Source organism: Drosophila bipectinata, chromosome XR (assembly GCF_030179905.1).
Source record: "Drosophila bipectinata strain 14024-0381.07 chromosome XR, DbipHiC1v2, whole genome shotgun sequence".
Lineage (NCBI taxonomy): Eukaryota > Metazoa > Arthropoda > Insecta > Diptera > Drosophilidae > Drosophila > Drosophila bipectinata.
The window spans coordinates 23,241,270-23,256,419 of record NC_091735.1 but is presented as its reverse complement, the minus strand read 5'-3'; the positions used below and the strand labels follow the sequence as shown (position 1 = coordinate 23,256,419).

General features: G+C 43.8%; 4 protein-coding genes across 4 annotated transcripts; 2 read left to right on the top strand and 2 right to left on the bottom strand.

Annotated features, from left to right (window-relative positions):
• Positions 1 to 174: 174 nt before the first annotated feature.
• vilya lies at positions 175 to 1,255 on the top strand. The gene is made up of 3 exons (XM_017247956.3): positions 175 to 671; positions 729 to 892; positions 957 to 1,255. Exons 1-3 carry the CDS (start codon positions 273 to 275, stop codon positions 1,162 to 1,164), a joined length of 771 nt encoding a protein of 256 aa, XP_017103445.1. The 5' UTR covers positions 175 to 272; the 3' UTR covers positions 1,165 to 1,255.
• A 283-nt stretch (positions 1,256 to 1,538) lies between these two features.
• Positions 1,539 to 3,865, bottom strand: fs(1)Ya (female sterile (1) Young arrest). Its single transcript, XM_017248099.3, has 2 exons — positions 3,731 to 3,865; positions 1,539 to 3,657 (listed from the first exon to the last, which is right to left on the bottom strand). Exons 1-2 carry the CDS (start codon positions 3,770 to 3,772, stop codon positions 1,603 to 1,605), a joined length of 2,097 nt encoding a protein of 698 aa, XP_017103588.2. The 5' UTR covers positions 3,773 to 3,865; the 3' UTR covers positions 1,539 to 1,602.
• Positions 3,866 to 4,801: 936 nt separating this feature from the next.
• On the bottom strand, positions 4,802 to 10,426 carry fs(1)Yb (female sterile (1) Yb). Its single transcript, XM_043212928.2, has 6 exons — positions 10,370 to 10,426; positions 9,913 to 10,279; positions 9,389 to 9,755; positions 5,877 to 9,331; positions 5,495 to 5,812; positions 4,802 to 5,431 (listed from the first exon to the last, which is right to left on the bottom strand). The coding sequence occupies exons 1-6, from the start codon at positions 10,384 to 10,386 to the stop codon at positions 5,108 to 5,110; spliced, it is 4,848 nt and encodes a 1,615-aa protein (XP_043068863.2). The 5' UTR covers positions 10,387 to 10,426; the 3' UTR covers positions 4,802 to 5,107.
• Positions 10,427 to 10,842: 416 nt separating this feature from the next.
• On the top strand, positions 10,843 to 15,008 carry LOC108129781 (activating signal cointegrator 1 complex subunit 2). Its single transcript, XM_017248021.3, has 5 exons — positions 10,843 to 11,091; positions 11,145 to 11,305; positions 11,367 to 11,969; positions 12,036 to 12,314; positions 13,768 to 15,008. Exons 1-5 carry the CDS (start codon positions 10,978 to 10,980, stop codon positions 14,831 to 14,833), a joined length of 2,223 nt encoding a protein of 740 aa, XP_017103510.2. The 5' UTR covers positions 10,843 to 10,977; the 3' UTR covers positions 14,834 to 15,008.
• The last annotated feature ends 142 nt before the right edge of the window (positions 15,009 to 15,150 follow it).

The following is a 15,150-nucleotide window of genomic DNA, read 5'->3' as shown; positions in this document are numbered from 1 at the left end:
TTTATTGTTAAATTTTGTTTACTATTTATTTCGCTGTTATTTAAATAAAAATCATTATAAAAACTTATTATTTTCATAGAAAATCTAAAACTACCGATACTATCGATTCAGGTTCAGCAATGATCACAGTAGGCTGCCAGATATCTATCAAAAGTTTTTTGTGCTGCCATACGTGTTGCCAACCATAACTGTATCACAGTCATTCAAATTCAAACCTGGGACGTAGAAGCTCATAATTCTGAGAAAAATTGTGAAATTTAAAATAGATCTCGATGTCGAATGTATCAAAACTAAGTAAGGCTCCTGCCATGGAGTCAGATGATTGCGTTATGGTCAACGAACCTAGTTATGACGCGCTTAAGCTGTGGATCCACTGCAACCGATGCTTCGAAATATACTTTAAGAATAAAACGAAGCTTATCCTTCTCGCCTGTCACCATGTTTCATGCGAGAAGTGTGTAAAGGTATGTGTGGGTCGTACACCGAGCGATGCACTCATCTACCAGTGCCCCATCTGCCGCAAGGAGGTACGCGGTCGTTTGGTTGGCAACAACATGCCAAGCGGCATCAAGATGCTATTCCATCCCGAGCCGTGGTCTCTGCACAATGATTTCATTGAGACCTTCCAGGAGAGCAACAATCGTCACTTTGCCAGATTCAAGGAACGTCAAGTGCGTAGATCAGTATATCTCATAGGTATCAGCATAAACTAAATCATTTTCATTTAGGAAAAGATCGTCGCCAAATTGGCAAAGGACATTGAAATGACCAAGTCCATCTGCCAGAAGCGTTACATTGAGATGAAGCACATGGCCGTGGAGCGCCGTAAAGCTTTGCTTCGTCAGCGTCAAATTAAAGTAGCATTGGCCAATAGGAAGAATGAACAGACTATGTAATATATATGGATAAACTATAATGTATTTATTGAATTTTAATGAAAATTATATTTCCCCCAGAATGTTGATGAAGCGGAAGCAAGAGCTAAAAAAGAAACAGCTTTTGGCTGCAGCCTATGCTGCTAAATCTGGTACCCAACGGTCCAATTCATCGCAACGCAACCAGCGTTCACGATCCTCATCACCGGCTGCTGGCACCTCGAAGGGAACTCCCAAACGCAAGGTGACTGGCTTTATGCACCTGTCCAATCATTCCTTTGACCTCTAAGGGACAAGACCTAGAGGTTATAAAGTGTAAAAAGAAAATTTAATGTTTAAGATTATCTAAACATACTTAAAAACTTCAAAATTAATCATAATTACACATTAATATCACATTTTCAAAGTAAAACAACTCTGCTGATAGCCAGAGTTGTCCTTAACTTGGTTTATAATTTCCAATCTTCTGCCAATCCTGCTTTTGGATATAATTTTCCTCAGCTATGGTTTTGAGACAAAGAATACAATGTAAACACATCTCTTTTTGACTTTAAAACACTTACGTTAATAAAAATTTAAGATTTAAATCAAGAACTTTGTAAACTTTCTTCGACTTATATATTTGTTTTCGCCCATGTGGCAACTCTATCATATAACGGCATCTTCCAGACGACAAAGCATTTATTGAAAAAAAAATCACAAAAATTACACTTAATTAGTTTAAAATCTAGGTATTGCGCATACGCTCTATGGGTTCCCGGGGTCGGATGCGATAGCGCTTGCAGGAACTGGACGGCGACCGTGGACTGCAGTATTGATTGTCCAGCGTTTGGGTGCGCTTGCGCTTCAGACTCTGTACATCCTCATCCTTGTCGATGGAATCGCCTCGCGACGGACGCACCAGAGATCCAGCAATGGAGGCACAGCGTCGGATCAGGGAACCACTGGCGTTCTCTTTGTTGGCATCCTTGTCGCCGCGCAGGCTGGCCGGCAGCCGTATCATGGAACTCATCAGGGACCAAATACTACCGGTTCCCGGCTCCGGTTTCTTTTCCTTTCGCGTGGATGCATTGGTGGGCAGGAAGACCTCATCCTCGTCGTCATCGGGTTCGGCTGGCATATCCTGGACGCCGCTAAAGGTCTTCGCCTGACGACATTCCCGCAACGGAGGACGCGGCTTGGGTCTGGCCACGACCAGGTCTTTTTTGGCTTCTGTCTCCTTCTTGGGAGAGAACTCACCGCTTAGCTGGCGCGGCACTATCGCCTGGCGCCGCCGTTCTGGACGCTCTGGCGGTGTTCCCGGATTCGGGGTAAAGAAGTCCTCCCTGCTCTCCTCCTCGTTTTCCTTGTTATCCTTCGGCCCCGGTGTCTCGAATTTAATCTGTTTCTTGTTTATTCCAGTTCCCGCCGACACCCGAATGGGTGTCCCTGGTGGTGGCACATGGATTTCGGACGATTCGGATGTGGAACGTATGATCTCCACGCTCTCGCAGGTGTTATAAACCGTGGATGAGCTCTCTCGGGTGATGATGATGGATTCGGTGGTCAATTTCTGGGCCGAGAGCAGGATCTGTCTGGTGTGCTGTTGGGCCTGCGAGGACTGTGACACATGCACCGACGTGGAGCTGGTCTCGCTCTGAGTGCGTCGCATGGCTGGGGACAGGCGCAAATCCAAGGCGGAGGATGCAGCACCACCTGCTCCAGCTCCAGCTCCAGCTCCAGCTCCCGCTCCTGCTCCTGCTCCACCCACCTGCTCGTTCGTGGAGTAATTATTGTGATCGCTGAGATCCAAACGCACTCTGCGCTGCCCCAACATTCCGCCGTGCTCCACGAACGCCTTCTGTATGCTCTTCGACATGACCTGCCGCAACGGCGTCACGGCACTCATCTTGCTGCGCGCCCCCATCTTCCAGGCCCTTTGCTGCAGCGGCTGTTGCTGCTGCTGGTGCTGATGATGCTGGTGAGGAGTGGGCTCGATTGCTGGACTCGGTTCTTCGTGGTAAATACTCGAGACATAGCCTCCGCCGGAAGCGTTAAATGTTATGGGCTCCTTGGGCTTGGCAAACATGGACTCCACCTGGAGTGGAGTGGACGTGGTACGGATGAGCTTTCCCTTATCGGAAATACCACCCATCTGGCCGATGGATCGGCGTATGGAACTGTTGCTAATCGAGGAGAGATTCCTTATGGAGGAGACACTGTCGCTGATGTACTCCTCATGGGTGATGCTCCGTTTGGCCTTCCAGCGCATGTTAAACAGAGATATGGGCGTCACGACCGGCGAGGTTTGTGTGGACATGGTGGTGCTATAGACAATGGCCGGTGCCTTCTTCACGGTGATCTTTGAGGCTTCTGTATCGCAGGTGAGATCACTAGATCCCGAGCAATCCTGTTGCTGATCGGCACACTTACTGAACTCTCGCAGGTCATCGATCCGGGTGTAGTTCCGCTGGCATTTCCGGCATCGCAACGGCAGGTGACAGGCCTCGATGTGGGCCAGTAGCTCGCCGTGCATCTCCTCGCGTAGCAACAGTGGCCGTCGCTCGCAAATCGGACAAAACACATAAATGGTGGTCACTCCCGGCTCCATTTCAAGGCGATGCTCGATGATTCCACCAGCGGAGGAAGTCGAGGATGTGGACGACGACGAGGAGGACTCCCCGGAGGAGTTGCTCGCTGGCAGAGCCAACGATTCCCGCACAGCAATGGCGTGGGTGTTGAACTGATGCTTCTGCCGGCACTTGCCGCAACAGAAAATCCTCTTGCAAATATGGCACTTGCCCTGTAAGGGGATATATATATATATATATATATGATGTATGAAGGATCAGGATATATCAAAGACTCCGGCTTACCTCATCGGGCAGTGGCATAACAAATTTCTGAAAAATGGACATTACAAAATTCGAAAAACGCACAAAAAACTGCAGCTCTAACCTATCCACAGACACACATACACTGGTGGGATAACGGTTTCCCGGATATATCTAGATATGGGAGTTACGAAAAGTCCGAAATCCATCGGTCTGTTTGGTAATACGATGAATATATAGAGAGGTGGGCTTTAACATATTAGAATTTATACATTTTCGGGTAATTTTTAGAAAGTTAGTAATTGGGAAGTAAAGTTAGGTTTTTTTTTTTAGTTTTTGTTTGTTTATAAATCTTAAATGTTATTTTAAAAAATCCATACTTGTTCTTAGATTTTTATCAAGAAATTGAATAATTTTTTTCCTAATATCTTCTTCAAAAAAATAAGATGTCTATAAAAAAGTGATAATATATTTTATTTAAAACTCAAAATCTTAAAAAAAAAAGTTTATAAAAATCTAAAATTGAGATATTTTTATTATATTTATATTTTATTTAAAAATCAAATTGTAAAAAAAAACAAATAAGAATTTATAATTGTTTCCTATTAATCATAAAATTTTAATATTTAATTTGTCATATTTTCCACAAAAAAATATCAAGAAAACTCCTTAAGTGAGATGTATTTATTATTTAATTTGTTTAAAAATCAAAGTTACAAAAAAAAAAACACAATAAAAATCTATAATTCTAACATCTATAATGGTTTCTAATTGCTTATCACTAAAACAAATCGTAGTATTTATTTAAAAAACATTTTCTGAAAAAGAAAATAAAAAAAAAAAACAATTAAGATATATCCTTTATAAATTTATATTCTTTATTCTTTTTTAAATTCTTAATTCTTAACCTAAATAAGGCACAAAAAATAATTGTATAGGTTTTTATATATTAAAAAATGCATTTATTGAAAAATTAAAGAAATAAAATCAGAACCAGCGAAATAAATCAAAAAAATTGAGGAAATACGAACTAAAAATGAGGTTTTTTCCAAAAACCAGTAAATATTTAATGTTTTTTATTTTATATTAAAAAAACATTATATTTTTGGCTACATCATTTATTAAGGATTTCATTTACAAATAGGTGTTATAATTGGGTATATAATTCTCTTAAAAAATGCAAAAAGCAGAGAATCTAAGAAATAGAAATCCTTCTTTATGATTTTTAAAATTTGCCAATAAATATTTAAGCAGTTTAGTATTTAAAAAATTTCTCCAAAAAACCAAAAGCAATACCAGAGTATTAGCAGTTCTACTTCAACCAGAAGTTGGAGATGGTTTTTGAAAAAGGATATGCTTTTGGTTTTGAAAAATAAATTTTAAAATTATGCGAAATTTTTAAGAAAAAAAAATAGGAAATTAGATATCGAAGGGGTTTGGAATGCTCCTGTCCACCATGTTGCGCAGCTTGTTCAGTCCCTTGGGGTCCAGGTTGACGTCGAAGCGATTCATAACGAAGCTGCGCAGATCCTCGCCTTCCAAGGGGTCGACGGTCGTCACATAAATGGCATCATCGATAATGAGCTTGACCTGGGCGGAGTAGTTGTTACACTCCGGCAGGCGCTGCCAACGGGGGAAGAACTGTTCACGGACCATCTGAGTCAAATCCTCCGCCCAGATGCGCTCCATGCTGATCGGCTCCAAGCCAATGATGTGCAACTCAATGGCTTCGTGCGGTTCCTCCTAAATAATGGGATGGGTAAGTAAGTCTTGCAAGTCTTGAACTCTACTATTCCAATATCTTACCAAAAACGCCGGGTCACAGACCAAAAGCTGGCTGGGATTATAAGTGAGATGCTCGATGCCAGAGTCTATGAGGCGTACCTCAACCTTCTTGTTATTGGCATCGATGCTGATGACCAGGACACGTTCGTAACGATTCATATTCTTAACGACAACGATGTCACCGGGTTTGGGATTTTGGTGCTTCACATGTAACTTCTCGTCCTCATAGTTGAGCTGCAGGTACTTACGCATCCTGGTCAGCGATGTGCGATTGTAGTTAGCCGAGACAGGGAACCGTCCGTCATTCAAACGGATGGCCATCATGGAGGGGCTATTACACTGCCAAAAAAAAAACCAGTCTGATTAGTAAAAGAATCTTTAGGAATCTGTAAGGAACACTTACAGTGAGGACATGGAACTGAATGGTATCACCCACGCGAATGTCACCAACAGCAACATTGGCCTTCTCTCCGACCCAGCGGTAGTGACGATAGCGACACTTACGCCGGAAGCAATCCCCATAAGAGGACACCTGACGGCAGACACCGACATTCAGCACCAAGCCGTTCTTTTCCTCCTCCTTCAGGCGGCTTTCGAAGAGGATCTGCATCCAGTTGGATGGACGTGGGTATTGATGCTTCAGCATAAAGTCGCACAACAACCAGATGTAGTCGGTCTCGGTGCGACGGACGAGAACATATGACTTGCCCGGCGGATTCCGCTTGGCCACATAGCTGTCGTAGAAGAGACCGAAACGGGCCTTGAACCTCACCCATGTGGTGGCGGCATTATAGTGAATAACGATATCCACAACTCCGCTCCTAATCTTGGGCATGATGTCATCGGTGACGATGAGGACAGTGGCGTCGTTGCTGGTACGCCAGTGGACCACCAGCGGCATGCCGGTGTTCTCCTGATAGCATGCTATGGCGCCCATGTTCGCTTTGAGGATCTCCTTCCGTAAACGGATTGCCTCGTATTGAGACTGGCACACCACCACGGTCCGGGACTCTTTGAGATTTATTTCGCCGAGCATCTGTATCAAAGTAGTGTCGGCATTATCGGGCACTACGCGCAGCTCAATTTTGACATCCATGCAGGCGGTGGCCTCCAATGCATCCTCGAATATGATGAGAGGTTTGGCAAGATAACGCAGTATTTTCGGATGCACTTTATCGTCCCACACCCGTCCAGTGACCATCAACTGGCATGGATTCTCCGTACGACCATTAAAGCAGTAATTTCGTTTCAACCAAGTGACCAGTTTTTCGGTGGTTACCGGCTGGATGCGGATCAGCTCCCCAAAGTTATCCAAAGCCACGCACTTGACAGTTTCGGCCCGCAAGATGGGGGTCGCCGAGCTATGGCACTTCTTCAGCTTGAGCATCATATTGGCAGTGATCAGTAGAATGCCCACCCGGCGATTCATTTCATAGGCGATTTGTGGCAAATTCCCGCGCTCATAAAGAGTGACCAGCATTTGGCTATCCAGTCGATTCCCGTTCTGGCACGTGGCCTTCATCAACTGTTCGATCCAGGTGGCGATCTGCCTACCCTGGACCTGACTATAAACGATAATGATGGCCGTGGGTCCCGGATCGTTTGCCGATCGGACGCTCATCTCGTTCAGGGCCACACTATAGATCTGCGGCAGATAGGACATCGTCTTCCCAGTCAGCTCATGGCCAACGATAATCAGGGGATTGCCGGTGACGATGTGCGGCCAGGCGAATCGCTGCATTCCATAGGCACGATTCCGTCCAATGGCGTGTTGACGCATAGCCTCAATAGTCACCGCGCCGAAGCCGTAGATGTCATGGATCTCGTAGCAGGGTTTCAATGCCGGTTCTACCATGACATAGACTCCATACTGATTGACTGATTCTTTGGGAAGAACATCGGTTTTGTTCACAGCATCGTCGTCGCCGTCCACAACACTAGGCATCTCCGGGAGTAGCGGCACATCTTTCAAACTCGGATCTTCGGCTTGGCGATGGGACAATCTATAAAGCTTCGACATCCATTCCTCTCGACTTTGCTCAGCCATTCGTTTGGCTTCTTCTTCCCGTTGCTTTACCAGACGAGGATCCTCTGGTTCTGGTTCTGGTTCATCCATCTCTTTCAATTCTCCAACACAGTCCAAAAATTCCTCCGGTTCTTCCTCACTCTCCGGTGCCTTCTCTTTTTTGTCATCTTTGGGTTTAGTGGAAAACTTCATATAAGCCTCCCTCATACGCTCCTCCATCCCGACAGAGCTCACCTGGGATCGCCTGCCATAATCATCCAAATCCCAATCGTCATCCTCATCCAATTCTGAAGCTTTGCGTTCCCTTCTTTTCAATCCCTTCTTTAAGATATCATCGCTGACATATATTTCCACCCTTGCCTGCCGCCGAGACTCCTCATCCACGTCGTCCTTATCATCATCATCATCCTTGGGTTTCATGGCATTCTCCACATAAGACTTCCATGTGGAAATTGGTGGATCGACCAAGAAACGCTTAGGATCCTCTTTCTTCTTGGAGTCCATATCCTTCTTCCTCAGCTCGCAAATCCTACGGCTTATGTGACCGTCCATCGGCTTGGGTTGCATGGCATGATCCTCAGGATCAGAACGATTAGGATTCTCTTTCTCCTTGGAGTCCTTATCCTTCTTCTTCAGCTCGCAAATCCTACGGATTATGGGACCGTCCATCGGCTTGGGTTGCATGGCTTGCTCCTCCTTTAACTTCCTCATACGCTGTTCCTGCGAATCCGCCATCGGCTTGTCTTTCATGGCTTGCTCCTCCTTAAACTTAGACATAACATCCTCCACATAAGGCCACCTATCGATGAGCATTTTGGAAATTGGTGGATCGACCAAGAAACGCTTAGGATCCTCTTTCTCCTTGGAGTCTTCGTCATCATGATATTGAAATTTTTCATTATATGGCTTTGCCTTACGCAGTACCGAGTACTTGATTGGAGTATTTACGGGATTAAGTCCTTTGTTCTTCTCCTCCAGGTCCTCCAGGGCCTTTTCCTTAGCCTTAGTTTCAGAAACAGATTCGGGGATCACTAATTTCTCCCCATTTTCCATCTTCTTCAATGGCGATTTGTTCGAGAGAGCTTTCTTCTCCTCCTCCAGAGCCTTTTCCTTGGCCTCAGTTTCAGAAACTGGTGGCGATTTCTTGGCTTTGCCACAATCATCTTTTCCTGGTTCGGGGATCACTAATTTCTCCCCATTTTCCATCTTCTTCAAAGACGATTTGTTCGAAAGAGCTTTCTTCTCCTCCTCCAGAGCCTTTTCCTTGGCCTCAGTTTCAGAAACTGGTGGCGATTTCTTGGCTTTGCCACAATCATCTTTTCCTGGTTCGGGGATCACTAATTTCTTCCCATTTTCCATCTTCTTCAATGGCGATTTGTTCGAGGGAGCTTTCTTCTCCTCCTCCAGAGCCTTTTCCTTGGCCACATTTGATTCTTCATCTGAGATCCTTTTCCAGCTTTTCAGGAAATTAAAAAACAAATCATCCTCATGGGGCCATTCTTCAAAAAAATCTACGATTTCTCTTATGTCGATATATTTTTCTTTGTTGGCAAATTCTGAATTATTTTCGAATACCTTCATCGCATTCGGAATCTCTTTCTCTAGATTAAACGGCTTATTTTCCCAGGCACAAGAACACAGAATATCAAAAACAATACCCCTTAGTTCCTTGCCAACAAACCTATCAATCTTATTCATTTCGCTTATGTAAACGTCCACCGTCATTTTCAGATCTTCTTTCATTTTCTCACTATTTTCTTTCATTTTCTTTGGCTTTAATTCGCGTTTTTTATCTTTATCTTTATTATTTTTTTGTTTCTCTTTCCCGTTCTCTAAAAATAAAGACTTCTAGAAAAAAAAACAGATTATGGTCTATATGGTCCACTTACCACGTTGTGCTTCGTTCGGAGTCTTAAGGAAAAAGAAATTTTCACTTCCGGCTGTCATCCAGTCTCCTGTCAAAGTTCCAGATGACACGTTCCCCACACTGGATCCTGTTAACTTTTCACCATCTTTTGGTCCAGGGTTTCCACCGTTATCGACTTGCCGCCTTATCGATTGTTTTTCGTTTTTTATTTTATTATCCATCGGTGTTAGAATTAAAATATCCATTTTGGTTTTAATCTGCTTTAATATCCGGATCCGTTCATTGAAAACTTGCAGTGGCGGCAACGATATATATATCACGAAATTTATTTGAAAATTTTGAAGGCGCGAAAGCATATTGTCGCATATTATTAATGGTTCTTGGATGTACTGGAAGGGATAAGTATTTTTAATTATATTTTTTATAATATATAAAATCAACAAAATTAATATTTAACAAAAGAAAAGACACAAACTTTCTTCGATAAATAATCTATAATATAAAAAATATATAATCTGTAGTTAGGATATATGGTTTAGTACTTACCCCTTCCGACCATAGGAGAAATTGGGCCTCCAAGTGGTCCTCACTGATCTGCAGACAACTCACATTACGCTTTTCGAGCTCTTCTTTCATCGTCGCCGCCTCGGAATCTTGCTGACAAATCAAAACAATTCGGTATATATCGCCTTCCTTCGCCGATTTGTCCAACGCCGATCGTATTGTTGATCCCAAATAGTCCATGGCCGACTGACTGCCCTGGGGACTCGCATAGGTGAAGACCAAATCATTGACGATCTTCTGAAAACTGGGTACGGACGCGTGATGCTCTGATTTCTCGATGCGACTACCATTTTGTTCCATTTTATGGCTTTTTGGCGCAAAAGTATTGGATCGGCGATCACGAAACTTACTGCATTATTAAAATAAACAAAATAAAATCTTGATTTCATTTGTGAAAGGTATGCTTGTTGTGGTTATGTGTGTTTCAACTTTAACTTACACTTTTCTGGTGGTCATTGGGAACAAAATAGAACCACCAAATGCACTTGTGTCTTGATGGGAAAGAACCCACTTAATATTTGAAATTTGAGCTTGCACAGCGCTGCCAGATCGGTCAACTTTATTTCATGTTGGCTTTTTCCCGCTAAATGGCTAAATGGTTGCCGCCAAAAAAAAGTATTGCTAATAAATAAAATAATAATATTAATAAAATATTTACTACCCACACATATACCATTACTAATTTTTAATTAATAAAAGTTCTTAGGTTTAAGGAGATTGAGTTTTACTTAAATAATTATTTATTTAATCTCATTTCTAACTTTTTTAATTCTAAATTCTAATAAATTATTTTTTTAAATATCAAAACAAATAAAATTAAATATGTATAAAACAATAAACAGTAAAATTTATAAAAAATCACATTTAAAAAAGTTAGAAAGTTGTGACGTCACAGATTGGTGGTGCCACCTTGCCAAGTTGGCCGTACACCATGCATTGGAATTGTTGTTGTGTTTTTATTTTAACATTCGCATGAAATTCCCAAAAAATTCAAAATAATCTAGCTGCCTAAGTAAACAAGACTATCATTAGGACCATTTGGAAATCATGCTGGACAACGACACCAGCAACAACAACTGCAATCCACAAAAACTGCCACTGGACGAACTGAAATTCACGCTTTCAGGCCAGGATGGTGTCCGGAAACATATTCCGGCATTGGTAAGTGTCTCAGCTACTCCATCCGCTAACAACTGCATCACTTTTGTTTTCAGAACGAGCACTGGGTGCGGCGTGACAAGCCTTTCGGAACCTACATATGTCTAATGAAGTCCTATGGACGCCTGAAAACCGGAGCAGCTCTGGAAGAGTGGACTTTTACGGCGAAAAACTGTCAACAGGATTTTGAGTTCCTACTGGGTCTGAGACAACATGAGTGGGTACATCGCTATCTTATATCTTCAACCTATTTTACAGCTTACTCGACTCTTCTCCAGATTCTGGTCGTACATGGTGTACGAGGAGTCATCCATGGCGGCCATCGTCACATTCCTGCAACGTGCCAATCCCTACTACGTCCAACACGACACTAACCAAGATAAGGAGACACATGAGGCTATCGAATTGTATGGACAGCTGCTGGATCTGGTGGTGCGCCTGGTGACGCGCCTGGTCACCTCCCAGGAATCGGATACCGAGTGGATAAGTCCCAAGCAGCATGGTAGTTTGCTTTACACGAACTATCTTATCTCACTGCCGATGCTCTTCGACCTGATAATAGCCGTGGGCGATGCAGAGCCCTCCAATATCGCCCTGCTGCGGGATATCATTGAGAGTGTACTGCGCCTGCAGCCCGACTACGCCAAGGACATGAAGGAGGCGTTGGCCTTCTACGAGAATGCCTTTCTCAGCATGCAGATTCAGGTGGAGAACGAGGGGTATGAGGGTGCCGGCGGCGGAGCACCGTTAGACGCTGATCTGGAGACGCCCTACGACGATGTGGTGGTCTTCGCTATGGATTGTGCCTACACGCTGCATCTGCTGTTGCTTCTGCGGCCCCAGCTGGTGGAGATGTTAGAGGAGTTGCGACTGGTTCCTAGGTAGGGGTGACTGTCATGCTATCTTATCACACAGTAACCTATTTTCCGTCTCATTCTTTTTCGCAGCATTGCCAATTTTTATGACATGACTGTTCCAATGTTGTACCGAAACATCCACATGATAAATCCCCAGGCGAACTCCCTCCGATGGCTGAACGAAACCCGGCAGCAGTTCCTGCTCGTCGCCCGTCGCGTGATCAGTCTCCAGTTGGAGCAAGGACGTGGCCAGCAGCTGGTGGAGGTGCTCCAGGAGAGCCTGGCCGCCCAGACCTTCGTTGTCGACTATCAGCGCCAGTTTCCAGTGGAGCATGACATAAAGCAGCTCATTCGAAAGTGTCCAAAAGTGTGAGTTTATAAAAAGGTTCTCGATCACTGTCAGGGACTGATCAGGATACAGATCGGAGATGAATTGTTCTACGAATCCTTAAAGACATCCCTCTTAAGAATCGAATAGGAACTGACAAAGATATAGCCTCCGATCTGGGTCATACTGTACCCCCATGCGTTTTCCAGAATTTTGAAGGGGACCCCCTAGAAAATTTGACAAAAAATCTGAAAAATATTTTGTTGCTAGATTTTGATGCAGATCGATGGAGAATCGATCCACGAGTCTTTTAAGGTATCCCTTTTAAGAATCGGATAGGAATTGACAAAGATATAGCCTCCGATATGTGGCATACTGGGCCCCCAAGCATTTTCCAGAATTTTGCAGGGGACCTAGAAAATTTGACAAAAAATCTAAAAAATATTTTGTTGCTAGATTTTGTTGCAGATCGATGGAGAATCGATCCACGAGTCTTTTAAAGTTTCCCTTTTAAGAATCGGATAGGAATTGCCAAAGATATAGCCTCCGATCTGAGCCATACTGGGCCCCTATGTATTTTCCAGAATTTTGCAGGGGACCTAGAAAATTTGACAAAAAATCTAAAAAATATTTTGTTGCTAGATTTTGATGCAGATCGATGGAGAATCGATCCACGAGTCTTTTAAGGTATCCCTTTTAAGAATCGGATAGGAATTGCCAAAGATATAGCCTCCGATCTGGGCCATGCATTTTCCAGAATTTTGAAGGGGACCCTCTAGAAAATTTGACAAAAAATCTAAAAAATATTTTGTTGCTAGATTTTGATGCAGATCGATGGAGAATCGATCCAAGAGTCTTTTAAGGTATTCCTTTTAGGAATCGGATAGGAATTGGCAAAGATATAGCCTCCGACCTGGGCAATACTGGGTTCCCATGCGTTTTCCAGAATTTTTAAGGGGACCCCCTAGAAAATTTGACAAAAAATCTGAAAAATATTTTGTTGCTAGATTTTGATGCAGATCGATGGAGAATCGATTCACGAGTCTTTTAAGGTATCCCTTTTAACAATCGGATAGGAATTGACAAAGATATAGCCTCCGATCTGGGTCATACTGTACCCCCATGCGTTTTCCAGAATTTTGAAGGGGACCCCCTAGAAAATTTGACAAAAAATCTAAAAAATATTTTATTGCTAAATTTTGATGCAGATCGATGGAGAATCGATCCACGAATCGTTAAAGGTATCCCTTTTAAGAATCGGATAGGAATTGACAAAGATATAGCCTCCGATATGTGGCATACTGGGCCCCCAAGCGTTTTCCAGAATTTTGAAGCGGACCAGGTATTCCTCTCAAGAATCGGATAGGAATTGGTCAAATTGAAGGGTCCTAAAGGTCCTTAAGATAGTTGCATTGGTTCTTAGTGATAAACTCTTATAGAAAAAATTAAACAAAAATTCTTACATTAATTTTAAATAATTTTTTTTTTTTTTAGAAAAGACTACAAGATTGATTTTGTGATTTCGGGCTACCAGTCGGCACTCAGTAGCTGTCCCAACGGCATCATGGCGGATGAATTTCTCAGCAACCCGGATACCGAGGAGGAGGAGGAGGAAGAGGACAACTCTCGCACCTCACCCGTTTCTAATCCCCCGGCTGTGAATGGTGGAGGAACCACCAGGGATCTGGACGTGGAGGTGACGGCTGTGCTGGATGTCTTGCCCGATTTGGGAACTGGTTTCATCCGGCGACTGCTCGTCCGGTACGAGAACAGCGAGCAGGCTATTGCCGCCATTCTGGACGATAATCTGCCGCCAGATCTCGCCCAGGTGGACCGCCAGGAGTTGTATGTGCCGCCCGATCCGCAGGATAAGCTACAGCGTCAGACCGGTGTCCGACACTACAACGTGCATGACGGTGATCGGTACGATGTGCTAACCCAGGACAAGCCGGAGTGCATCATAAAGCTGGGCAAGGGATTCCCGGGAGCGCCGCGCAATGCAGAGCAGTTGCTGGACGACAAACGGGACCTGGAGAAGCTCAAAGACCGGTATCAGCAGTACGCCCTGGTGGAGGAGAGCCCGCTGGAGAATGGCGAGTACGACGACGAGTATGATGATAGTTATGAGGCTCTGAACGATGGCCAGGCACCGCCGGTGAGCCTGCTCCGCTCCCGACTCCAGGCTGCGGCGGCCAGCTCGGCCTACGAGCCGCAGGATGAGGAGGTGGATGACGAGGAGAGCTCCGACGAGGCAGATGCAGAGCCTGCCAAGCGGAATCCCATCGATTTCTGTGAGAATCCTGAGATAACGAGAGCGCGCTATCAGCAGCGTCAGATGGCCAAGTATGGGAATAGAGGAGGTGGTGGAGGAGGAGGTGGTGGAGGCGGAGGTGGTGGTGGATCTGGTGGTGCTTCTGTGGTGGGTGCACCCAAAGGACAAGGCCAGTCGCAGCAGACCCAACGCAATCGCGGCCAGAAGGAGGCCCACAAATCCTCGCGAGCCAACCACAATCGCAAGGCCGGAGCAGCCTTCAAGCGGAGCAAGGGAATGATGGGATGAGTTCCAAGGCCACTTGGAGTGTGTGTCCACCATGTGGAGTGATTGTTAAATAATTCAATTAATTTATAAAGGAAATTATAGCAAAAAAGGAATGAAAAAAAGAGAATCTATTTATTTTATAACACAGCAGTAGAGTTTATTTCAAAAATAAATATTCCATAAATTTTCAATGAAATCGTCACCTTAATGTTAATTTTAATTTTTAAATAAACATATATTAAATATTTTGTGCAGCTTCAAAGATGTATCTCTCTAACTTTCAACTTAAATTTTGATTTAAAAAAAAAACTGAATTTTCATAAAAAAAATAGAACCGA

Bases quoted from the DNA above. Each gene is read 5' to 3' on its own strand.
- LOC108129781 (XM_017248021.3), top strand. From the start codon at position 10,978: ATGCTGGACAACGACACCAGCAACAACAACTGCAATCCACAAAAACTG. The intron at 11,970-12,035 runs GTAGGGGTGACT...TCTTTTTCGCAG, and splicing joins GAGTTGCGACTGGTTCCTAG to CATTGCCAATTTTTATGACA. The intron at 12,315-13,767 runs GTGAGTTTATAA...TTTTTTTTTTAG, and splicing joins ATTCGAAAGTGTCCAAAAGT to AAAAGACTACAAGATTGATT.
- vilya (XM_017247956.3), top strand. From the start codon at position 273: ATGTCGAATGTATCAAAACTAAGTAAGGCTCCTGCCATGGAGTCAGAT. The intron at 672-728 runs GTGCGTAGATCA...ATTTTCATTTAG, and splicing joins CCAGATTCAAGGAACGTCAA to GAAAAGATCGTCGCCAAATT. The intron at 893-956 runs GTAATATATATG...TATTTCCCCCAG, and splicing joins AGGAAGAATGAACAGACTAT to AATGTTGATGAAGCGGAAGC.